General features: G+C 40.3%; 1 protein-coding gene across 1 annotated transcript in view; it reads left to right on the top strand.

Moving 5' to 3' along the window:
• LOC144772257 (uncharacterized) overlaps positions 1-25,827 on the top strand; it is a 367,797-nt gene that overhangs the window by 41,755 nt on the left and 300,215 nt on the right. Inside the window, 1 exon segment of the mRNA XM_078656480.1 lies at positions 3,066-5,440. Within this exon segment, the coding sequence (XP_078512606.1) occupies positions 4,166-5,440 (1,275 nt within the window). The 5' untranslated portion in view covers positions 3,066-4,165.

The following is a 25,827-nucleotide window of genomic DNA, read 5'->3' as shown; positions in this document are numbered from 1 at the left end:
CATTTAAGGTTCTGCTAGTCACTTTTAGAGCCTCCAGAAACCTAGGACCCAAATATCTATTGGACAAGTCTACCCCCTACACCACTGCCAGGAGACTCCTATCCTCATCAGCAAATGTTCTTAAACCCCCTGTCTTTAGGTACAAAACCAAAGTAGGTAAAGCTTTAACTGCTCTAGGAACTAGAGCCTGGAACCTCATGCCTACACACCTAAGGCTGATGGAAGCAGAACCTCAGTTCAGAAAGTCCATGAAGAGTTGGATCTTTGGATCCTCAGATACCTTCTGCTCATCGCTCATTTAAGTGATGGAACTGTCTTCCTTTTCCTCTCCCACATAGTGCCAGGATGCTCCTTTTGGAGTGATAGTCGCGCTAAATAAATAATCAAATCAAATACAGACGTGGATCGATATGCAGGGCAGGTATGTGCTAGTACTCAGGAACAACTGCGGGGAGTCCATGGTACTAGGTAGGGTTTATGCACCCCCACCCTTTAGTCAGACATTTGAGTTTCAGAAGTGGTGATCATGCCCAGGGGGCTCTTCAATCCTTCCCCAGCGTTCCTCCTTGTAGGCCCGTGTAGTCCTCCGATCCGATGGAGGCTGTCCCTGTGGCACATGCACGACCAGTCCTACAGAACACATATCCATGAGGCTTTGAATGACTACTTTTCACTTACTGAAGCGACTGCCTCCTTTGCTGAGGTCCTGTGGGAGGCAATGAAACCCACTTTACGCTGCATTGACATTCGCTTTTGTACAGCAGAGTGCAAACAACACAGGCAAAAATTGCTGCAAATGGAGGCACGTATATTGTAATTGGAGAGGCTTGGGCGGGAGGGAGATGGTGGAGGGGCGTGCAGACAGTTGGGTCTTATGCAATAACAGTATCAATGGGAACTAATGGAGGAGGCCAAGGGCGCTTGGCTGGCCTCACAAAGTAGGATTTATCAGTGGGGGGATAAGTTGGGGCGGCTATTACATAGACTGTGCCAGCATGTACTGGCGCCTGTCTGTTAAGATACCCATCATTTGTGACCGAAATGGCACAACGTCTACTGATCCGACGGATGTTTACCATATATATAGATGTGCAATTCATAAAATACAGCAAATATTTGTCACACATTGAGACAATGCAGTAGACATGAACATATCAAGACCTTTCCAAACAGATGTACAAAACAATAATTTACATAACTAGGACATACTTCAAAGAATGCATACAAAAACCAACATATATGTGTTATCACTGACATTAAAGCTTAACAAAATAAATCCCAGTCCATACAGTTATTTTTACAAATACCAGAGGGAAAGAAAACCTTTTCTTTTTTATTAGACTGTTTCTTTATGGGACCTTCAATCACAAATCAATCAGTTTGTCTATCAATATGGGTTCCCTTGAAGCCGACACTTTTTCAAGAACAGTGAAACACCTCTCTGGTAGTTGTAAACTTGTTGACGCGGTTTGAATCCAAAAATATTTTGGTAAAACGGGGTTCTCATCAGAACATCATACTGGGGATAATTATTCTTCACTCTGTAGTCCACTTGTGTTTCATATGCCTGAAGACTTTTGTTGGAAAAAACAGGGAAGACGGCACATCACTTCCTCTTAAATAATGGCTTTATTTTACAACTGATGTTGCAAGAATTATGCAGAGAAATAACATTTGGTTTTAAAATGCTGTACAGCAGCTGCCCTTAGGGAAGCCATTATTGAAGTGGAAACTCTACCCCTTCCTGAATACCAAATTGTTAGTGTGCCATCTTAAAGTTAATACATTCCCCATTTTCAAACACACACCAGTCTATGTGTATTCACAATGTGTCCACCAGGTCATGTTCACTTCACTCGAATGTGGCAGTCCCTCGAAAGAGCCTCGGGATGATTTAGGCATTGCCTGGCCACTCTCTGCAGTGAACATACAGATACCATTATCCTTTAAATGCTACCTAATTCTCTTTTCAATCTATGTTTTGGTTTTCATTTTGAAAATGATTCTATTTTTCAAATAGATGTGTTGTGTTTTGTTTTAATTGTAATGTTATTCTTTCCCAAGATATAAACATGATAAAATGGAAATGTATTCAATAATTGTCTTGATGTGCTGTAACTCACTGACCAGGCCTTTCAAGGTGTAAACTATTATATGGATGCTTTTGTTCCTATTCAGAGGAACATTAACTCATGTTCTTACTGGACTGTTACTTTTGGAGCACGATCAAGGCTGATTTCCAATTTTATGTTTTGTCTTTAGTAGCAAAGTGAGCTAAAAGCAATGAACTGAATTGCTGCCTAGAATAATACCAGTGACTGAGAGTAATTCAGACATTCACTTTTTTACATTGCATTAAAAACCTAGGACCTGATTTAGATGTTGGCAATATGGAGGTCCGTCCACTTAATTTACAGGCAGGCCGGCCTTCAGTATTTAGAAAGCGGAGACTACAAAGTCTCCTCTCCCTGTATAAACCTCTGACAGCCCTACAAAGAAAGGGCCGTTGGAGGTTTGGAAGTTTGCTTGCTCGATTAAGAGTACAAACTGCCACCTAAAAGGTGGTGGTATATAAAAGGTCAAACTTTACAATGACCCCTGTGCAATGGGAGAGCCGTCCCACAATGGGGGGAGGTGGGAGGGTTGGGGTGGGTCATTGTTCTTTTTTGTTTACTTTCTTTTTTTCTTTTCAAAAACAAAATCCTGCTTTGAGATTTTATTTTTGAAAATAAAATTGAAAGTGTGCAATGCCGCGATGCTGATGGTGCCTCAAGGCACACTTTCAATGAACTTACAGGAACTACCAGGATGGTGAGTCCTGTAAATGCAATAGAAGTCCGCTGGGCTGCCAGGCATCTCATCTCAAAATTTGGCCGGAGGAGTACCCTCACCATGTCAAGAGAAAGGTACTCTGCCATGGTGACGGCATGAACACCGCCCAATAACATCTACATCAGGCCTATGGTATACAACTTGGTAGAAAATAAGTACTTATGTTGTCTGCCGCATAGTGTTCTATGTGTTGCTTATATATTTAGAGATTACAAATATTTTTGCATCCACAGAGAGCAGATTTGCGAACATATAAGATGAAGAGTAATGAAGAAAATTCATTAATACTTGAAAGCTGTCTGATATTCAAGAAGAGCTCGAAATAATGGCATACAGTAATTATAGATAGAACAGCACAGTAAGAATCTTGTATATGAACAGACAAATCCGGCAAGAAACATCAGGTGCAATCCAGTGGCTTCAAGACGCTGAGGACACTCATGCTGCCGAACCCAAAACATTGAAATGAAATAATAGCACAACAATGATACGGATACAATGCAACCAGTATTAAAAGATTCCAGATGCCGCCCTTTGTCTGAGATAAGTATTAGATAGGTACAACCGTGCTCCACTTCCTAACATGATAACTATACTGTGGTGTTAGACCATTATAAACTTTGTTTCGAATGGACTTTGCAATCTCTAGAAAAAGACGATGGGCGTACACAATATGAATTGTGAATCAGACATGTGAAGGTACAACTGAAGAAAGCTTTGGCTATGTACATTACAGCACACTATCCTAGAATGTAAAGATTTTTTAACAAGGTTTGTTCTTTGTATGCTTCATAAAGCTATACATTTTATTCTTTGTTTGCAGATTTTAAAAATTTTAACTTGGGTTGAAGATAGGAGCCCTGATAGATATGTTATCAGTCTGGCAAGCTTTCCAAACACCATTCAACATTATTATAAACTCATAAACATACATTGCAAGTACTACCCATTTGCAGTTACTGTTGGAATACAGTTAGTTTGTCAGCAAGCACACTAGTCAGTCAGGGAACACATTAACATGAACTATGCCAAAATATAACTGACTCTTTGACACTAAACCTTAGAGAAAAAACATGCATGCACAACAATCTTAAGAAGATCTTTGGTTTCTCCTCTGTACTAAAGCAGCATCAGCAAGCATGCTCTGGGGAAAAGTGATAAAGACACAGTGAATGCGTCAAGAGTATTCATCAACCATCACAACTGAGAGTTCATTCGCAAACAAAAACTTAAGAAAAGCATACAGATGCCTTGTTTGTGGGAAGGGTTTTAATCTCTCATCATCCCTACATTGTCATCAGCAACAACTCAGTAAAAAACCTATTTATGTAAGATGAGTTTAAATGAGCAATCTGATCAACAGGTCATATATCGAACACATACAAGAGAAAAAAGAAATACATGCAGTGAATGTGGAAAGTTCTTTGCTTTCTCAGGACATCTAAATATCCATCTTCGAACACACACCGGAGAAAAGCCATACAGGTGTAATGAATGTGGAAAAAGATTTAACAGTTCATCGACATTAAAGAGCCATGTGCGAACACACACAGGAGAAAAACCATATACCTGCAGTGAGTGTGGAAAGAGCTTTGCTTTAGCAGGAAAACTAACGGCCCATGAGCGAACCCACACAGGAGAAAAGCCTTACTGCTGTAATGAATGTGGAAAAAACTTTGCTTATTCAATGTCACTAAAGAACCATCTGCGAACACATACAGGAGAAAAACCATACACCTGTAGTGAATGTGGAAAGAACTTTAGTAAATACATAAATTTAAAGACCCACCGGCTAATACACACAGGGGAAAAACCATATGTTTGCAGTGAATGTGGGAAGTGCTTTACTCAGATATCTAATCTAAAGAAACATCAGCGAACACACACAGGAGAAAAACCATTCACATGCAGTGAATGTGATCGAAGCTTTACTCAAAGAGCAACCTTAATGCACCATCAGAGAACACACACCAAGGAAAAACCTTACACATGCAGTGAATGTGGAAAGAAGTTTCCTTTCTCAACTAGCTTGAAATGCCACCTACGAACCCACACAGGGGAAAAACCATACTCTTGTAGTGAATGTAACAATAGCTTCACTGATTCATCAAAACTAAGGATCCATCAGCGAACACACACCGGAGAAAAACCATACACTTGCAGTGAATGTGGAAAGAACTTTAGTCTGTCAGGAAACCTAAGGGTCCACCAGCGAATACACACAGGACAAAATAAATCATACACCTGTAGTGAATGTGGAAAGTGCTTTGCTGCAATACAAAGTCTAAAGAAACATCAGCGAACACACACAGGGGAAAAACCATTCACATGCATTGAATGTGGTAAGAGCTTTGCTCGAAGAGCAAACCTAATGCTCCATCATAGAACGCACACACAGGAAAAACCATACACGTGCAGTGAATGTGGAAAGAAGTTTCCTTTCTCATCAAGCTTGAGAGGCCACCTACGAACACACACAGGGGAAAAACCATATCCTTGTAGTGAATGTAACTATAGCTTCACTGAGTTATCAAAATTAAAAATCCATCAGCGAAGACACACAGGAGAAAAACCATACTCTTGCAATGAATGTGGGAAGAACTTTCGTGTGTTAGGAACCCTAAAAATCCACCAGCGAACACACGCAGGAAAACAAATCCTACACCTGCAGTGAATGGGGAAAAAGCTTTACTAAATCAGCACCTCTAACCTCTGTTCCAGATGCCTTATGCGTGCTAGAAAGGAGAGAGATCTCAGTGCTCCTATTGCTCAATATCTTGGTAACTTTTAACAATGTTGACCATGGGGCACTTTTTACATTCCATCCATGCACCTGCAGATGGTGAATGCGGTAATTAATTATGTAAACGTTAACTTCCAGGTAAATTTAAATTTATAATCTTTGTAGTTTTGTTTTAACTGACATCCCAATGATATTGATTCATTTGTTCATCCTCATGGTGTGTCACTATTTCTTTTTTGATAGAATTGTCTGTGTATTTTTATAATTGTTTTAAACATGCTTGATTTCACTTACTGTTAATAATATGTCGTAGCAGTAAACAACAGTCAATGTGCAGTGCACACTTGGGCGCAAGAATGCTTTGGGAAACAATAAAACATTATTTTTTATTCCTGATGAACTTTGGTAGAAGCAGTGTGCTTCCTAGGTTCAACATAATGGACGGTACCAAACCTGCAGGGGATGGGAGAAGGGAAAGAAGCTTATTTTGAAGGAGTCAAAGCATGCACGCAACCAGGCGGACACAGAACTGTAAGCTGATGCTCACCGGCCGGACTACAAGCCCTTGCAACTAAGCATACAACTTGTGTCGTTCTCTTGCTCTGCAGGATTAGAGGTTCATGCCTTTCCTACACAGAGAGCTTTTCTGGCTCTTACTTTTCGATGTGTATGGTGCTTTTTATGTGGGTTTCACGCACCAATAATGCATCACCTTTAATCTCAAACTTCTGTCGAGGAGGCGGCACCCTTGGAAGGAAACTGAATGGCTTTGACTAGACCCGCTCCTATGTTTTAATAGGAGCTCAAAAGTCTGTCTTAATAAGGTTGTTTTTTCATGTTTCCGTGCTCCTCGTGCCCACAGTACATTTTACTTTATTAAATCTCAGGAACCATTATCTTTTATTGATTTTGAAGACAATTCATTAATCTTACACCTTAGTACGTTTGCAGAAGTTTGATTTTAAGTTTGTCTCGTAGATGAGATAGAAGAACCATCACTAAATAAAATTCTAGTGGAAATACTGGCAGTTCATAGCAACACAGATATGATTAGCCTAGATATTAAATATACTATGAATTATCTCGTCTTGTTTCACAAATTTCTCCCAAAAATTACCTAACTGCTTTACTACGAAAATCGCAGAAGACCATATAACCTCCAGGCTTTTAACCTTCCAAAGTCCCTTGAAAAGCTGTCATGCTTATGTGAAAATGTTCCTATACAACTGTTAAACTTTATTTCTGAAGACTGATTTGAGGTTGATAACGCTACTCTGTCACCTAGGAAGGAAAACCAGTCTAAACCAAAACTACGTCATCACTACGATGTCATGATAAGGAAGGCGATCTATGAAATTCCTTAGGAAATGGTGGATGGTAATACGATCTAAATTTCACCAAGACTTTGAAAATGAAATGGTAAGCATTAGTAGTCCATTTACAACACTTTCACCTCAACTCTTGAATTTGGGATATAAATATGGCTTGTTTGACCCTTCGACCATGCAAATCTTTTAGATGGATCAACAAACCCCTTCAGTAATCCCAAGGGCATGATTGAGATTCTTGATCAACATCATCCTATCAATTTGAGGCAACAAGATATTGTTGATTTGTAGTCTATTTGATTGATAATGCTGTGTCCTCTGTCACACATCAATTGTTTGTGGCTGGTTCGTAGTGTTGCATCACTGCTCCATATTATGCTTGCTCCGCTGGGCTTCACTTCTATTGAACATTCCATCATTGTTTGTTTGTTCTGTGTTGTATGTATTATTTGTTTTCATATGTTCTAAGATTATTTTATTACTATTTTTATTAATACTTCTCATCTCAGTCATCTTTTTCTTCTCTGATTCTTTCTCCTCCTTTCAGTTATTTTTATCATTTTAAATTGTCCAACCTAAAATTGTTTTATCAAATGTTAAACTCTTCAGACATAGCATGCCTGAAGCATAAAGCATAGAAAGATCAATAAATATTTTTCTAGGCATATTAGTCTATTCAATAGAGTGTCTGGTCTAAAAATAGAGCCTTAACTAGTACTTAAAGGAACACTGTCAAGCTTAACAATTTCAGAAGTAACAGCTTTCCAACCAATTTGGCTCATCTGTTGTAGGATCATAAATATTGACTAAATACAAAACTGTTTAATCAATCAATCTGTAATTCAGCATGTATAAACCTAGCATTAACAACATTTGAAGAAGAAGACTTTTAGAAAAATGAACGGTCACACCATTTTTCTTTTTTTCAGCAGAGAAAAAACAAAACCTCCAAAGTGACCTTTAACCATGGAGGATAAAATCATATCATTCACATCTATTTTGTGCATCATACAAATATTAGTTTCTGTGCCCAAGTTTAAACCTTTTTGAACATTTCCTGTTTGTACTTTTTTAATTTTGTTTTCAAAAACAAAATTATCAAATATTTCTAGACTTCATTTTCCCACTGGTAAAGAATTTACCCTTTTCTCGAATCCTTGTTTCCCATATCACAGGATTGATTAGCTACTGGCATCTAGAACAGGGTTCTCTAAAGTCAGTCCTGGAGGGCTGGATCCGTGCCAAATTATTTGAATATCTCCATTTAGGTAAATGTAGTTATCTTAAAAATCTGCCATGGATCCCGCCCTCCAGGAACGACTGTGGAGAACCCCATTCTAGAGGTTTATGCCAAACAATCCCCTGTCCCAAGATGCATGCAATTGATATTTAAGGCCATGTAGTGATATATGTTTTAATTAAACTAGGCCAACAGTAGCTCCAAAAATCCTGCTGAAAAATGAATGCTGATATTGTTCTCGAAGATGAATACAAAAACAAATTAATAAATTATTTTTCGCTTTTTTTGCTGTTGATGCAGACAATGACACGTCTAATGTAACCTTGTGGGATTTGTTCAAGGCTTATAATAGATGCTTAGCTATCTCTCTTACAGTTAATGCAAACAAACTATTCTCTCATAAATAACTAATTTATAAACAGAGATTACTAAATAAGAAAGGCTATTTTCTCCTAAAATAAGTGGTTTATAAAAAACAACTACAAACATTACGATACAAACATGGTGGTCTGCACATATCAAACAATAGAGCAAAGATTTATTTTCAAGCCAATAGATCTAGGAAACTCCTTGCTAATTGCATAAAAAACATGATAAACTAACAAAACATGCTATTCAATCAGATTTCTGATAATTGTTGACATCTTTCAAGGATATTTTATCTTAACTAAAGACAACAGAGATTCTTTACATGTCCTAATTTCTCTTACGAAATTCAATCTGCCATTGCGTCACTTAATTCTTAAAAATCATCTGTCCCAAATGGCATTTCTGCTGAGTTATATAAAACCTTCACTGCACAATTAGCATCCTATTTTCTTACACATTTTGCACAATATGCAGCTTTACCCAATTCTTTTTCTGAAGCCTTGATTGTAGTTTTTCCTAAGCAAGATACAAATTCCACAATTGTTTCCACGTACAGATCAATATCATTAATCAATTACTATTGTAAAACCCATGCCAAATTTCTTGCTACTAGACTATCTAAAGAACTTGGTCAGCTAATTCACACTAGCCACGTTGGTTTTATGAAATACAGATTGTGTGCTCTACATCAGACTGGTTTGCCATGGTATTTCATCTATAATAAAGACCTACCATCAGACTTACTTGCAGTAGATGCAGAAAAAGTGTCGATACATTTATTTGGCTCTTTTTATATTTTTGGTCAGCCTTTTTTTAACATGGATAGAGCTTGTTATCTCCTACTGCTAAAGTATTAGATAGTGCCCATATTTATAACTCCTATCTCTTTTAAGGAACTAGACAGGGTTCCCCCTTTCTCCGCTTCTTTTTATATTGGCGATTGAACCTCTACTTAACCTTATATGGATCTCTCCTCATAATAAATGTCTTAGATTTGTTAACACTACTGCTCAGACTTCAGCATATGCTGATGATCTATTATTTATTTCTGATCCAGCTACATCAATTGTGATAATACTGGACAGAATTAAAAATTACTCACTAGTTTCAGATTATACCCTTAATGTAAATATTATATCATTGTTTCCTCTTAATGGATAATGCACATAAATATGATTAAACAATATAATAGTGTCTGATGTCCAAATAAACTTGAATAACTCAGAATCCTTTTTGCAAATAGTTTACAGTATACTTAAAAATGAATGTGTTATTCAAAAAGTTAAAATGGGACATTGATCTTTCTTAATTTGACTTAGTGGGGGTGGATTCAGTAAATTAAAAATAGTGGTTGTCCTGCAGTTATTGTATGTGTTACCTCTTTAAGTCCCATTATCCTTTTGTGAAAGGTAGCAGAAAATACTATCAAACTTTATTTGGAATCCCCAGGAAAAAAGTTATTTGAAACTCCAACGTGACATTAACAATGCTGTTTTGAGACTATCTAATTTTTATGATCACCACACTACCTTTATTGTATGACCAGGATCCTCTTTGGTTCAAAATGCTACATTAACCTCTACTATTATGTGAGTTTAACTTGAATACCTTACTAATCACTTCCCCTAATAACTATCTACATTATAAAATCTTTTAACAAACTATCTCCAGTTATTAGAGCTACAAAACTAGCTCTCTTGTATGATGAATTATTTTATACTAGCATTAAACATTCTAAACAGACTTCTTTGTGGTTAAATCCTGCTATGAAACTTCATCGTGATATAAATTATTGGAAAAACTGTACATATCCCATAATGTTTTACTTCTCCAAAATAAATCACGTTAATGATTTTTTTTTTAATCATTCACTAATTTACTACAATTTTTTTCTTCCTTCCTCTGAACTCCCTAAAAATGGAATGCTATCAACTCCCTTCTTCGTTTCACAATGTTATTCTAGAACTGTCTTTAAAAAAAAATTCATCAATATGATCATGTTACATAAAGGTTTACAAGAAAATATTATCCCTGTTTACTTATAGTAATCAGATCTCTTATTTTATACTGTTTATAGACTCCTGTTAGATTGTTCGAAGCTAAACTATCGGATTATTACATTTGCTGGCATTGTCATGTTACTAATGGTTCTTTGAAACATTTATTTTTTGACTGCCCATTGCTATATATGCTTTTTAGTCTGGCGTATGGACTATTATTTGGAAAATATCAATATATCTATTAAATTGCCATATTCTGTTGTATGAAAATTGTTTTCCCTATCGTCGTGCATATCTGCCACTATATTTAATCTATTATATTTCATTGTAAAAATGCTAATTTATTGTTTATACATATCTGGTGGGCATGGATCATATTTACAACACAAGGTGATAGAATGTCTTCTCATCCTACTCTTACATTACATAAACATGACATTTTGAGGAGAACACTGAACTATTATGTTTTTCAAAATGTATACCTTTCCATAGGTATATAGGTATTAATGTAATGATCTAAATGATACTTTCTATTACTCATACTGTAACTTCATAGCTATCTTATTGTCTTTTGATATATTCCAGTGATATGATTCATCAATGCTTCATATGACTTTATAAGTACCAGTATTTTGTTATTGTTTCTTCTTTCTGTGCTCTTTTTTTTCATGTTTATTGTACGGTCTGATTACAAAAGCTCAATTAAATAGTTTTAACTCAAAACTTATTTTTAGAAGAGTAGAACATTATGGAGAGCTCTACATAATGTATACCACTTCTTTCCCCAAGCGCACTTCTTTAAAAAAGGAAAATGCTAAACTAAATGTAGACGCAAAAATCAGATACCCCACAAACCTCTATATTACCTTGATACTATCTAATCTTCGTTGACAATGATTTGGAATGTTGGGGTACTCCAGGGCTCAGCCCCATGTTATTTAACATCTATACTGCCCCCCTTTCTGTGGTAGCTCAACCCTGGGGCTATAATGTTCTGTCGTACGCTGGAGACACCCAGTTGATGTTTGCTTTCAATGACCTAGACAACTCCGCTATAGACAGTTTTCAAGGCTGCCTTCTGCAGTGGCAGACTGGAGGTTTAGGAACTGACTCAGCCTAAACTCAGAAAAATCTGAGATCCTAGTCTTCAGCACCTCCTCTCTGCCGGTTATGGTGAGAATTTTAGCCGTCTGAACTGGGCTTCCCTCTTGCCCCCACCTCCATGGCAAAAAACGTAGGTGTTAAAATTGGCATCTCACTGTCCTTTAAACCGCAAGTCAATGCCACAACTGGTACATGCTTTGCAGTAATGAAATCTCTCAGGGAAATAATGTTCAAATTTCAACCAGCAAACACTCGCAAATGTATCACTCACGCCCTAATATCATCTAGGCTTGATTAAGCAAATATCCTGCTCCTTGAGAAACCTCAAGGGTGTGTAAATAGACTAAAATGCTACGGCTCGCCTGGCCCTGAATGTACCAAAATTCAACTCAATCCGTAAGGGACTGAAAATACTCCACAGGCTTCCTATCAGTCAAAGAATTTAATTCAAAGCACTTATATTCACTTATAGAGCTGTGAATCTGACAGGCCCGAGTTACAGTCAGAACCAAGTGAAAATATATCCGCCCTCAGACATTTACAGTCTGCTCACCAAAATGTGCTTGTGCAAATCCAGAGCTGGGAGCAGGGCTTTCTCCTATCTGGCATCCAAACTGTGGAATTTGTATCCTGATTGTCTTAGGAATATACAATCAGAGTTCATGTTCAAAACCTAGCTAAAAAAATTACTTTTTTAAAGAACTGTGAATGCTCCTCCGGTTTCTGTCTTAGACATTTCAACTATTCTTTCTGGTTACTTTACCTCCAACTAGCGCTGGACGCTCCTGCTGGAGCAGCTGTCGCACTTCTATAAAACGTCATTCTTTGCTCAACCAAAGCCGACATGCTTGAGTAATGATTTTTCATGGTGATGAGGACTTTGTGTGAAATACTTGTTTTGAAACCAATGTTAAACGAAATGCCCTAATGTTAATAAATCAAACTGTATCATTGTTGCTGCATAGAGACTAATATGTTCTCAATGGGCAGTGGGGCCATGACTCTTGAGTAGCGAAGTCTTGAGTGAGTCCACTCCCATCCATCATCAATGGTAATAAATTGCAGGTTTTGCTCAGCAGCTTTGCATATTACGGCTCATGTCATGCTGTGTTTTCATGTGCTGGTTATACAAATGGGGAGGTTGTGTCCAAAAGCGAACTGGGTAGGACAACGTATTAACATATAATGAATAAAGGGAACCCAGTCGCTATTTATTACTGCTGCTTTATTTTATTTGAAGCAGATATCACCCAACTTTTTCAAAATTCGTGGGTGTTTAAGATTTATTTATTCGTAAACACTTTTACAAGTTGCTTCACTTGAACAAGTCCATGTGTTAGTCCGAGGGTTATTTTTGTCAGACACCAGAGGCTGATCTTTTATATACAATTTATACAAACAACATTCAAAATTAACCATTTAAACAACGACACTTTACATTACTATACATGATTACTTATATTTACATATACTATACAACACAATCCTACTAGACCCTACTAACAATTTTTACTGCCAGACCGTTAGTGTATTACTTCGGTATAGTTAGGGACTGGCTGCGCCAGGGCATGCCTTTTTCATGCGCCTGTCTGTGTGGAAATCATAACAATCAATAAATGGCCCTTAGCGCATTAAATAAACAAGAGCAAAACGAGTATTAAACAAGCCGACGCGTTTCCAAGCCTAAGTGTTGCTCGCTAGGCTTTTCATCAGGGCTTCTGTTAGTTGGGAACCTAGAAAAATGAGGGGAAATCTTATTTACAATGGGACCTTACATAAGCGTCAGTTTTGTACTTCAAAAACCGTTTGCTATGATATTACCTTTATGGGCTGTAAGTGGATTTTATCATGGTAGGAGCTGCCGGGCATTCAATATTTCTGTGGGGGTAAAAGGAGTTTGTTATCTCCGCAATCTACATTTGTCATTTGTTTTCATGTGCAGTATTGCTCATTGCAAAGTTATTTAGCTGTAAAAAAAGGACAAGGGTTTACATCTGTACAAGGATGACTGTAAACACGTCTTTTGTGTAGGGCCTATGGTTTTAGAATGTAATCTTTAATGCATCAGGCCTCTCAAAATCAGACAATGTTACCAGACCTATAGGTTTAGTGACTTCAGTGATCTACTCAACCTATCTGCGAAGCACTTGACGCATAAACATGCCCAAATGGTGTGATCCTATGCAAACATTTTATTTCACTGAGTCACCTTTTTCTTCATTATCACATACAAGGGCATCTTCAACTGTTTGAGTTCAGCATATCTGCTGTGCAAAATACTCTTTTATTTGATTACCTTTGGCTCCAAGTATAATAAAAATCTAGACCACATATAGGATACAAGTGGCCCCTGACTTCTCTCTTGGTTCACTAATAGCATTGTGTTAGAAATGGGGGTCTCAAGTTGGCAAGGGCGTGCACCTTTGTCCAAATAGGGACCCTTCTTCCTAGTCAGGATAAGGGAGTTACCCTCCTAAAACAACCACTGCGCACCCCCTTGGTAGCTTGGCACGAACAGTCAGGCTTATCTTAGAGGCAGAGTGTAAAGTATTTGCACATAACCAACAGTAATACAGTGTAAGCACTACACAAGGACACCACTCCAGTTTAGAAAAATAGCTAATATTTTTATATACTTTAAGACAAGACCAAAAACGATAAAAATCCACAATACAATACTTAAAAATCTACAGTTATCAAAATATGCTTTATAGACAGTTCCTTGAGGTTGATAGCTCCGTCCGGGGCTATCACGGCATCATGAGCAAACAAATCCAACAGTTCTGGCAGACCGCTGCGTCACGGGCCAGCTACGGTGTTGGGAAGACCAGCAAACAGTACCTTTTAGAAATGCAGGACGTGTATGACCTCTCGTTGAGCTTCCAAAAACACAGCATCCACAGGTGTCGGTTCCAGAGGTCGGTGCTGTAGTCGGAACCCTTTGAAGTCACACACGTTCCAGGTCGATCTCCTCTCTGATGGAGTGAGGAGCGCTGGCATCAGCAGGCTTCGTGTGCTGCGGTGCGAAGTGCAGTGATGCGGTGCCCTCAGGTCACGGTGCAAGTGGCGGCTCGGTGGCGGCATCAGATGGCGTCGTTGGTGAGACCAGCGTCGCGGTGCGAGATGAAGTCGGTGTTCGTCACGGTGCTGGCAGGTCACGGTGCAAGCAGTGGCGTCATTGTTACAGAAGCACGGACGAACTGGAGTCGATGGCGCCGGTAGGCCAAGGCTTCGGTGCGGGATTAGGGCAGTGCATCATGTATCTTTACGAGCGAAGCTCTTGAACCATGTTGCAAGCTGCGTCGTAGATTTTGGCCTGGAGCAGCGTCGTCAGGAATACCAAGGCATCGTCATGAAGCGAGGCGGTGCCCACAAGTCGCGGTGCAAGCAGCGGCTCGGTGGCGGCGTCAACAGGTGTCGGTGAGACCAGGGTCACGATGTGGAATTGTTACGGTGCCCTCTGCGGTGCCAAGGCATCGTCGTGAAACAAAGCGGTGCAGAGTGCGGTGCCCACAGGTCACAGTGCAAGCAACGGCTCGTTGGTGGCATCAGCAAGTGGATTCGGTGAGACCATGGTCGTGGTGCGGCGGTGCCTTCAGGACAGGGAGTCGGCAGCGGAGGCGTAGACATCGTCTGGTTGCTTTTCTTCTGTTGCAGCACAAAACACACAGTCCACAGTACTGAGGGCAGAATAGCTTGAAGTCTTTGCTGTTACTGAGACTACTTGAACAGGGGGCAAACTCTACCTCAAGCCCTTGGAGAAACTCACAAAAGTACATTGCAGAAAGTTCAGTAAGTCCTTTCACTGCCCAAGACAGAAGCAGCCACTGCAGGCCAACACCGCAAAGCACACAGCAATATTGTAGTTCCTCCTCCCAGCTTCTCCAGCTCTTCTTCTTGGCAGTCTTCTTGGTCCAAAAGAGTTCCAAGGTTCAGGGGTCTGGGCCCAAATATTTATATCCCAGAGTCCTTTGATCTCTTAGGCAGAGAGTGTCTGTGCCCAGCCAGAACCAGTTCTGCCTTCTCTTGTGTAATTTCCTGGCAGGAGATGGAGACTGCATTGTCTGGGGCAGACCAGGCCCTTTGAGGTGCAAGGAAATCTCTCCTTTCCCCCATTGCCGCCCGGGTCCCCAGCCTTCTGTGATCCAAAACCCAGACAGGCAATCCACATTCCAGCAGAGGCACACGGGATGACTGAGCAAGAAAATACCTACTTTCTGAAAGTGGTATTTTCAAACACATAATGTAAAAATCACCTTCACTAAAAGATGTATCTTTAGATTCAGAGTTCAGGCATACTACATTGTATTTCCCTACCTAGTTCCCAGGACCAGTTATGTTTAAAAAGATGTTATAAACAAACTTCCAATTCTGTCCTGTGGCGAACAGGTAGCCTTGCAATAGTGAAAAATTAAATGGGATGTAATTCAATATCAGGATATGCCACACACACCAGGGCATGTCCTACTTTTTACATACACTGCACCCTGCCCACAGGAGTACATTGGGCCTACCTTAGGGGTGACTAACATGAAGAAAAGTGAAGGTGTAGGGCCTGGCAACTGGGTGCAATTGCCAAGTCGGCACAGCAGTTACCAACTGTGCGCAAATTTGCAATGGCAGGTCCAAGTTGCCTTTTTAGGGCTACTCACGTGGGTGGCACAATCAGTGCTGCAGGCCCACTGGTAGCATTTGATTTACAGGCCCTTGCACACGCAGTGCACTTTACTAGGGACTAACAAGTAAATCAAATATCCAATCATGGAAACACCAATCCATAACGCACTTTACCACAGGAGTACTTGCACTTTCCCACTGATCAGCAGTGAGAAAAGTGCGCAGAAACACTACGCCAGCAAAAACAGTCAAAACCGGGAGGGCAGAAAGCAAAAACTCAGGGGAAACATGCCAAAAGATGCCAAGACTAACATATTGTCACCAAAATGACAGAAAAGTTTCTTAGTTCATATTTGTTTTACCGATAGAACTATATTGCCTACACAATGTGTAAAATTGGGTTTCATCAAATATTTATCATTTGAACACCACCAACGAATTAATTTCGATCCTATTAAAATCTTATTTTCATTTCACTTCAGAATTACAAAAAGTGCTTTCCCGGTTACAGGAAAAACTTTTGTTGTATTTGTTCAGTTCATTTACAAATTATATAAATGTTGTATGCCCAGCACAATTGTCAGAACGTTTACTTTCCAAAATCTTATAACTTTACAGTCCAATAAAGAAAAGTAAACACCAATCTCCAGGATAAAATAAGCTGCAATTTGTTAGAAGACATATGCTGACATTTGACCTGTCTTTGAAAACACAGCAAATGTGTCAAGATTTAAAGACCTCTTTACTGCTCATTCACTTTCTAAATGAACAGAACACCTGTTCTTTACCATCTTCAGCTCTCTCGTCAAACTGGGCTAGTAGGCCCTTAAAATAGCTTGCCCTGATTAAATCAGACTCACCATGGCGAGTGGGCATGTAGATTTCTTGCAGCCCGGGCATTAAGCATTGCTTCCTCAGTGCAGTAAAACTGTTACAGCCACATAATTGCCTTTTTTGCCACATATTTTAAATACCTGTGCCACATAATTTAGTCCTCCATTGCCCCCATAACTCATGTTGATGAAATCTATTTTTCACAGCGAAAAATGTTATATTTTCCATATTTCATGGTTCCCTCTGGGTTTTACTAGTACAGTAAAAACACTCAAACATGGTATCTGTAGTGAGAATTTTTTTATTACTATAATATTTACAAAGTTAACACCTGCAACTTACAATGAAAATGAGTATGTACTTATGGTTATACTTTGGAATCTATTTTAAATTTGTAGCTGTTATTTACATTGTAGGGATTCTTAACAAGAACAAAATCAGTTCACTTTAACAGCTTGCATTTCACCATGGAGCTTAGAGCCAGAGATACAAAGCTATTTTTAATTGTAAACCCTGCAAGCAAGGCTGGACTGGCTGTGCTGGGTACTGGGCGTTTTTCCCCGGGAGGCTAGAAGGGTGGGGGTCCAGTTTTGTAGCAGTGCTGCAGTTTTGAAAGCACCTGCTGCAGAGTATGTCCAGTATGTTTCAGGCAACAATAAAAGTGTCAAGATAACTGAGGATTCATATTCCTGTTGGAGAGAGATCCAAGTTTTGTCTAGTTGCAGTTTTGACTCATCTAATGTAGTGCAGATGGTTAATATTCTTGCAGCAAAGAACGTGTACCATGCATAGCACAGAACAGTTTTTTATGTGCATTGAACAGTGGATTATTGATTTTGTCACAGAGACCCTTTTGTTACTCTGCAGTTCATAAATTACAATCATAAACAAGCACAGTAAGCAATGAAGAGTCATCGAAGACGAGCACGTAAACTGCATGGTACAGGTTATAAAGTTATGGTTTTTCGGATTCTGTCATTATCCTAATGTTGCTCAAAAGGGTTTGTTTGTGTAGAAAAGAATTCTTATTAGTAGAGCCAACCCTAACCACTGTGTTATGTTCTGAATCTTGAGTTTGTGCTTCTCCAAACCAAGTACTCTTAAAAAACAAAAAATGCCTGCCAATATGTATGACATGAATCCTACACCTTGTTAGTCCCCTTTCTTCTATGTAACATTTTCTATACACTGATTTGAACACATATGATTCATTGTCTCTGTATTTGTGTGATGTAAAGTGCCCCAACACCCTACACTGGTATGAGAGGTGCTATACAATTAATTAAATACATGTGAGAGAGGGGCTACGGGGAGATGCGGGCCACTGTTGGATGGTGACTGTGAGGAAATCATTGAAGAGCTTTGATAGAGATTGTTGAACCCTGGTGACAGAAAATGCAATATTTGCCCACATTTTCTTGGGGGAGACTATCCCCAAATCCTCCCTTGTAGTGGTCATGCTCGCTCGCTGCATCACTTTGCACTGCATTGAGGCTGATCTGACAAATTTGCCAGTGCTGCTTTGGGATCCTAGTCCAGCCCTGCCTGCGAGTCACACAATCACAGGATTTGCAACAGTTATATGGGTTTTTGCTATATACAAAACCCACTTGATGATTTGGAAAAGCCTTTCCAACTCACAAAATAGGTTTACTGACTCATTCTGAATCACAAATAGGAAGGGGCTTCTGTCTGAGTCCTAATGAGAGGTTTGCAGCATACATTTTGTTGAAAATCATTAATAAGTTACCGATTCCTGAAAGATGGTAGTAACCAATTTGGAAAGGAGAAGCATTCCCCATTAGACAGCTTCCCCTTTTGGAATAATGTTGGGCGAGATGGTGACTCAGGGTTGTGGGATGATTAGAGGAGCAGGCAATGGTCCCAAATAGAAAACTTTGAATCTTACTTTTTTTAAATTTGGTATTTATTTATTTGTATGGGCTCCTTTAAGGAAGTCAGGCTGCTATTTTTTAAAGTTTCTCTTTTGTGAATGTAAATACAGGGATGATGGTCTGATGTTTCTTGCAGGTCACCATCACTAGGTTTATGCCAAATAGCAAGCTGTCTAAATATACATAAGCTGCAAAAAGACAAAGCCATATTTGCAACTGGTTTATTTGTACATCCCTCAATCTCAAAATGTTAGCATTTCTAAGCAAAAGCTAAAAGTACCACCCATGTGTACACCTTAATGACCTATCAGTATTTACGTGTTACACTTAATGCTTTCATTCATTCAACTCAAATATAATTTTCCGTAAAGTGAGGCAAATTCATGAATTGATTTCAGCAAAACACAAATGAATGGTACATCATGCAATCAGCCCTCAAGATGGGGAATTAAAGACAAAATTTACACAAGTACTTTAGTGGTTACCACGTTTTGTCTATTCAATATACCGGCACAATATACCGGCACAATGTGTGTTTCTGGTGTTTGGGCTCTGGACACCACTCTGTCGTGCAACACATGTGCCCTCCTGCATCTAAAGGTGATCCGAACTGAGAATCACATCACGGTCATAAGAAGTTGAGACACTCGTGAAAGTCCCTGACCCATTCCAGGGCATGGCCGCAGACTCACTCTTACTTCCTGGGCTGCACCATTTGTATTGCATATAGAGAAAGATTTTAGTCTATTAAATCACACAAATAGGTTTTTTTTATACACCAGACATGCTGACTCACATATTTGAAGGTGCTCACATATGTGATAATGAAGAAAATGGCAGCTCCGTAAATTAAAATATTTGCCCAGGGTCCCATAATTTGAAACCAGTTTATGGTGGAGTAGATTATTTAAGTCACTAGACCTGCAAGTCTGGTAAAATTTTTGATTTTCTGAGACCTGGTCTAGAGTCCCGAACTGATGATGAAGCCTGCCACTAGTTGATTCTAGTGGGTGAGGATCCTTTAAAAAAACTTTTTGTTGACCCCTGATTGATGTAGGCTTTTTGGACATTACTCTTTTGTGATTGTCCCTTTAAAGACTCATCTATTTAGAGAAGTGTGATAGTTGTGGCCGCTCAAGGAAGCTGTGCTCATGATGTCTGCTATGTTCAGGATGTTCCTTTCTTTTGTACATTTTGAATGTCTTGTACCAGCTGAACAATCTATTGTATTCCTGTATCACATAAAATGTCAACAAATGCAAGGTGTAGGATGGAATGCTTGAATTAATCTCAGGCAGTGGCAATCTCCCGGAGCCACATCCCAATCCATTGTTTTTCTCCCAGCATGCCATCCTAGTTTGGACCCAGCCGTTTGAATATCAGTCTTGATCCTGCTCCACTAGGAACAATCCAGTCTGAATTGCCAGCCTGGTCCCCTCTGAACTGGAAAACAAGCAACACAGGGCCAGAAGAGGTGAACTGGCTCCCCCGGCGACAGACCAAATTCTCCCAGTGATAAAGACCAAAATAATCGCAGATTTGACAGATTCATGGAGGGGAGTGGAACAAGTGGATTTCTTGAAAACACAGCTGTTCTTAACACAGCCTGAAAATGTTTCCTCTTGCTGTTTTATAGAAATTGGTCTCAGAGGTCTAGCCCTTCAGTGGATGGTGAGCTTTCTCGCCGCACGCTCCCAGACTGTTAACCTTGGTCCATTCTGGTCAAAGACTATGGAGTTGACTAAAGGTGTGCCTCAGGGCTCATGCTTAAGCCCCACCCTGTTTAGCATATATGTCGCTCCCTTGGCCGACCTCCTTAGGACTTTTTATTCCAATTTCTTATGCTGATGATACTCCGCTTCTTTTTTCTTTCAATTAATCTACTCCCGCAGCCCAGTCCACTTTCTCCACGGGTACGGTAGCCATCTCCCATTGGATGAGGAGCAATTTCCTCCAACTTAATGCAGGGAAGACTGAGATCAAGCTCTTCGGAGACGCACCTCTGCTGTGGTCACCGAATTGGTGGCCGGTGGAGCTCGGTGATCCCCCTGTACCCAAGACTGTTGTTAAGAATCTTGGCATTCGCCTAGACCAGGATTTGACCATAAAGGGACAGGTGGGCCTCGCGGCCGGTTCCTGTTTCCACATGCTCTGTCTGTTCCGGCGAGTCTTCCCTTTTCTACCAGTACCACACAGAAAACTCTTACTCAGGCACTGGTATTAAGTTGATTAGATAACTGTAACGCTCTCCTGGTCTCAGCCAATGACTCCTCGCTGTGCAGATTGCAGGTATTCCAGAACACAGCGGCGCGCCTTGTCTCCAATGCTCCACCTAGATCGGCTTCTTTTTCCCTTCTCCAACAGCTTCACTGGCTCCCGGTGCGCAAGCGAATTAGGTTTAAAATCTGCTCCCTCGTCCACAAGGCCGTGGATGACAAGGGTCCCACTTACCTTGCTAAGAAACTTAATCAGTATACCCCTACCAGGGCTCTTCGCTCTGGAACCAAATCCCTTCTCTTGGTTCCCCTGTTTAAGAAATCAAGGATAGGTGGGAAAGCTTTCTCTCACCTTGCTCCACTTTACTGGAACCAGCTCCCCACCCATCTGAGACAATACCCTGACCATCTTCAATTTAGACAGCTACTCAAAACTGCTCTTCTGTCAGTTTCTTGCTGCAGGTACGCAGCGCAGAGATACCCCGTTGGGGGTGATTCAGGCGCTCTACAAAACACTTAAATAAAAGAAAGGGAACATAGGTAGATAATGAGTAAGCCTCCTCTCTCCGTGGATGCTGACAGCATGATACCCCAAGAAACAGGACAGAGAGCTTATTCTTTGTAAGACTAGAGCAAAAGGGGTGACACAGTTTAACTCACCTAGAATAATGGTATTCCCAAATTATACCTCTGAGTCAGCAACAAGAAAAAACCTACGACCACATAAAGCAAAGACAGAGACCCCTGGGATTAAAATATATGCTTCTATATCCCTCCAAAGTAAAGGAGATCTTCCAGGCCAAAACCTTTGAAACACCAGTAGATGCCTTAACATAGCTTCAGGAACGACCTAGACTGCACTGCTTGTAACAGAACACAGGTCTCCTCTGCCTCCATGACTGAAAGAAAGAACAGCCCTCCTGGCTCTTCTGAAGCGGGTCAAAACCATAGCGAGCGACCAAAAGAGCTAGGTCACTTAGTATTGGTTGAAACAACCTCATCTCCCCCATCACTTAGAAGGAGCATAGAGGAGAGAGCACTGGAAAGAGTTGCACGAGAGTGGAATTATTTCAGGGTATTATTGAGTTAAATAAATAGGTGTAGTTTAGATAGGTGTATTAGGGAGGGGGTTGGGCAACAGACCTTTCCTCAAGTTGAAGTGGGTGTAGTTATATGCCCAGTAAGTACTGGAGATGTGGTGAAAGCAGTTGTTACAAATAGGAAAATGTTTATATGCATGAAACTCAAGCGGCCATTGTCTGCACACCCATTCTGGGCTTTGATATGGCTTCATGATGACAAAACAGAGGACCGACAAAATTGACTGTTCTCTCCTGGATCGTCATCTGCCTTCGAAATAAAATCAAAAGAGAGGTCGTCGCTCAATATGAGGTATTAATTCAGGATATTCACTTGGTGGGAACATAATATATAAATTGCTGGAAAGAGATAAATGTTACCTTGGTGCATGTGGGCTTCTCCCGAGGTTTGGAGGGGTGACAACATTAGTCCGGAACCAACAAGAGCAGAACAGGTGGGCGGATCCTAACAGATGTTGAAGGGAGGTGGGGGAGGCACAGTATTATATTGATCACAACCCCAATGGGGAGTCCTTGAAAGGGCAGGCTACCTGCTGATGTTGCAGATGCACATTATGGAGGGGACTTGAGGGATGTCATGGATGTAAATATAGCTCGAACAGCCACAGACTGACTATTCACGCACACCAGATTCACCTCTCACAATTTGTGAGACAAGCATTAGCATAGCCAATAGGTCTCGCCTTTGGGACCTTGCGTTTCACCATGCAGCACACTATCCTGGGTGCTACAACATCTACTGTTACTAGTCATCTTTTTTCTTCAAACCGGTCAAGTCTCCTGTGAGCCATTGCATCTTTATGGAGTATGGGACAGGTGGAGATTCCCCGCCCTCATCCCAGGCTGCGAATGGAGGATATTGAACTAAGTGACACGGAAAGAGGAAAGTCTCTGGAGGGGGGCTGGTGTTTGGGGGGGGTGCATAGCACTTCTTCAGGGCTTATTAACCAGTGGTCTAAGGCCACAAGCAAACACGTAGTACAAAAAACAGAGTGCACATAGGCAGTCACACATAAAAACACCGCAGATACTAGGCATGAGCAGACAAACTGATCCAGGTACAGAGAAACCAAGCATTTGCAATGCAATCGGTCTCGCATTTATATGAGTTTGAGCTATTAGCATTGTTGATGACAATGCCTTTTATTTATGTGTGTTGAAAACCTGCAAGCGGTGCGTAAACATAGTCCTTACTTACAAGAAGCAATGCTGGCAGTAACCGCACCTTTTTTAATGCCAGCCTTGCTTCTCGTAAGGAAAAATTGCTTGTTTACGCGAAGTTTGCAGGTTTTCAAAACACATAAAAGGCATTGTCATTTATAATGCCAATAGCTTAAACTCTCTCAAATGCAAGACCTATTGTATCTTCAATGCTTGTTTAATGTGACACTAATTTGGCTAAAAAGCATTAGAGCGTTTTACATGTCTACCAGATTACATTACACAAGGTCAGGTTTATTTTTATTTTTGTTTGTGAGTCACAGGGCTATTGAGTGCTTTGCCCAGAATCACGAATGTTGAATGAACGATCTCACACACTCCTGGGTTACCATTTCCAAAGTTGGCAGCTCTGGCCATTAGGCCACATATTCTGTTTAATTAGTGGCTTCTCTTGCTGCATGATGTTTTACAAAGTAATTACACTGATTATTGTCTTTTTAGTCTGTAAGTACAAACTGGGATTTACATTCCCATCCCTCTGCAAAAGGAGTTTGTGGAGGAATTGCAGATAAGAGCCTTGAGATAATTCTCAGACAACCCACTGGTTTCCCCTGCAGATTTCGGCAGTCAAACATGCCAACATTTGCTGGGAATAAAACGACCAAATAAAAGGGGAAATGCGGAATGCGAGGCTTTAAATACAGATTCTCAAAACAATGCCTTAATTCCAAGTAAAAAACACACGTGAAAGAGCACGTTTTTACTGCACTCATGAAATACATCACCTCACAGGAATGACATTTGTGTAGCACAGTAAATACCTTAATAAAGCGCAGCTGTAATTAGGGTCTTGTAATGTCGATTGTTATGAAAGCCAGTTTGCTGAACTTTGCGCTATATAAGAAACTCCTTAATTAAATAAAATAATTACAGAAATGAATGACTGCTTTACTGTGATTTCTCTACAGCTCAACAGACAAAAATAATGCTGATTTCACTTCAACGCCAGGGAGTTACATGAAAAGCGTATATAACAATTCACTCATCACAGTGACACGAGAAATGCTTACTAAAATATCCAACGTGTGCAGATCTCTGCGTAAAGTGTAAACAAACATACTGCCTTATAATTGGGTCGCCTTTTAATTAGAGAAATATAAGTACTTAGTAAAAATCCACTTGGAACCTTGTGTCTTCTTAAAACTGTTGTGTAATTGGAGGCAGCCACTCAGAGTTCACTTCATCTGAGATGGCGAACAACGTGTGCTTGTTCCAGACATGTCTGTCACGTTCTGGCACTCAGAGATTGCCTCTCCCATTAGAACAAACAATCAGGCCCAAATGATAGCTGTGACAGGCGATGGTGCATGGATGCAGCTGTCCCAGCGACTAGAGTCTTGAGGTACGCTCTGCCAAAAAGCTAAATAGAAATTTGCCTAACACAAACTCCTGAAGATTAAGCAGACCTCAGTCACAATATCGAACCAGCCAAATGCCTATTGGCATGCAAATAATCGTGCACGGTGCTCCGCGTGGCATGCAAACGCAAAATGAGGAGAGCGTAGTATATTCAAAACCATACAGCAGAGATAATCCCCTTTCTGGCCCCCGTCCTTATTGCTGACACGTGAGAGAAGAGAGGGAAAGCTAAACCTACTTAGAGAACTAGGAGGTAGGGATGCGATAATTGCAGTACACTGATAAACAAGCATTGGCGGCCGCAAAATAACATTTTTTTTAAAAGCGAGTGTGACGCGTGTGGTGTGCACGCGCGTAACCGCAAGTCTTACCTTGCCGGCGATCAGCTTGCTATCATGCGCACTCGTGCACGCTCTTGTGCGCGTGATAGCAAGCTGATCGCCGGCAAAGTAGCATTTCTTAAAGCCCTACTAGATGTCTCGTCCGAGACCAGCGCATGCGCTGGATCAGGCCGAGACCTAAAAAACGAGGCTCACTAATTTATGAATGTTGAAGCACCCAAGAGACTGGTTGTAATCATTCTTCTCAGGGGTCCACAAAAAAAATCTCCAGACTGGCCTATATATCCCAAAATTAGAAAACCCGAAAATGGGAACGTGGTGCTGTTGGCTGGGGAATTATCAGACCATAGACCACTCTTGAGGACGATGGAAGAAATTACCAAAGGCAGTGGCAGGTGGGTAGAGAGTAAACGCTTGGGAACTGCTGGACTCCATGATCACGGCAGAATTGAGGGCAGATACAGTACTGCATTTTCAGAAAGGTGAAGGATCAGTCAACTCCCTGGAAAATATAGTCAGAAGCCTACAAGGCAGTATTGATGGATAGTACTCAAATTGTCGCTGCAATTAAAAAAAATATATATATATATATATTACAAGTTGTGAAAGTACAGCCGATGGACCTAAG

The sequence above is a fragment of the Lissotriton helveticus genome, chromosome 8, assembly GCF_964261635.1.
Source record: "Lissotriton helveticus chromosome 8, aLisHel1.1, whole genome shotgun sequence".
Lineage (NCBI taxonomy): Eukaryota > Metazoa > Chordata > Amphibia > Caudata > Salamandridae > Lissotriton > Lissotriton helveticus.
This window is presented reverse-complemented; position numbering and strand designations above follow the sequence as displayed.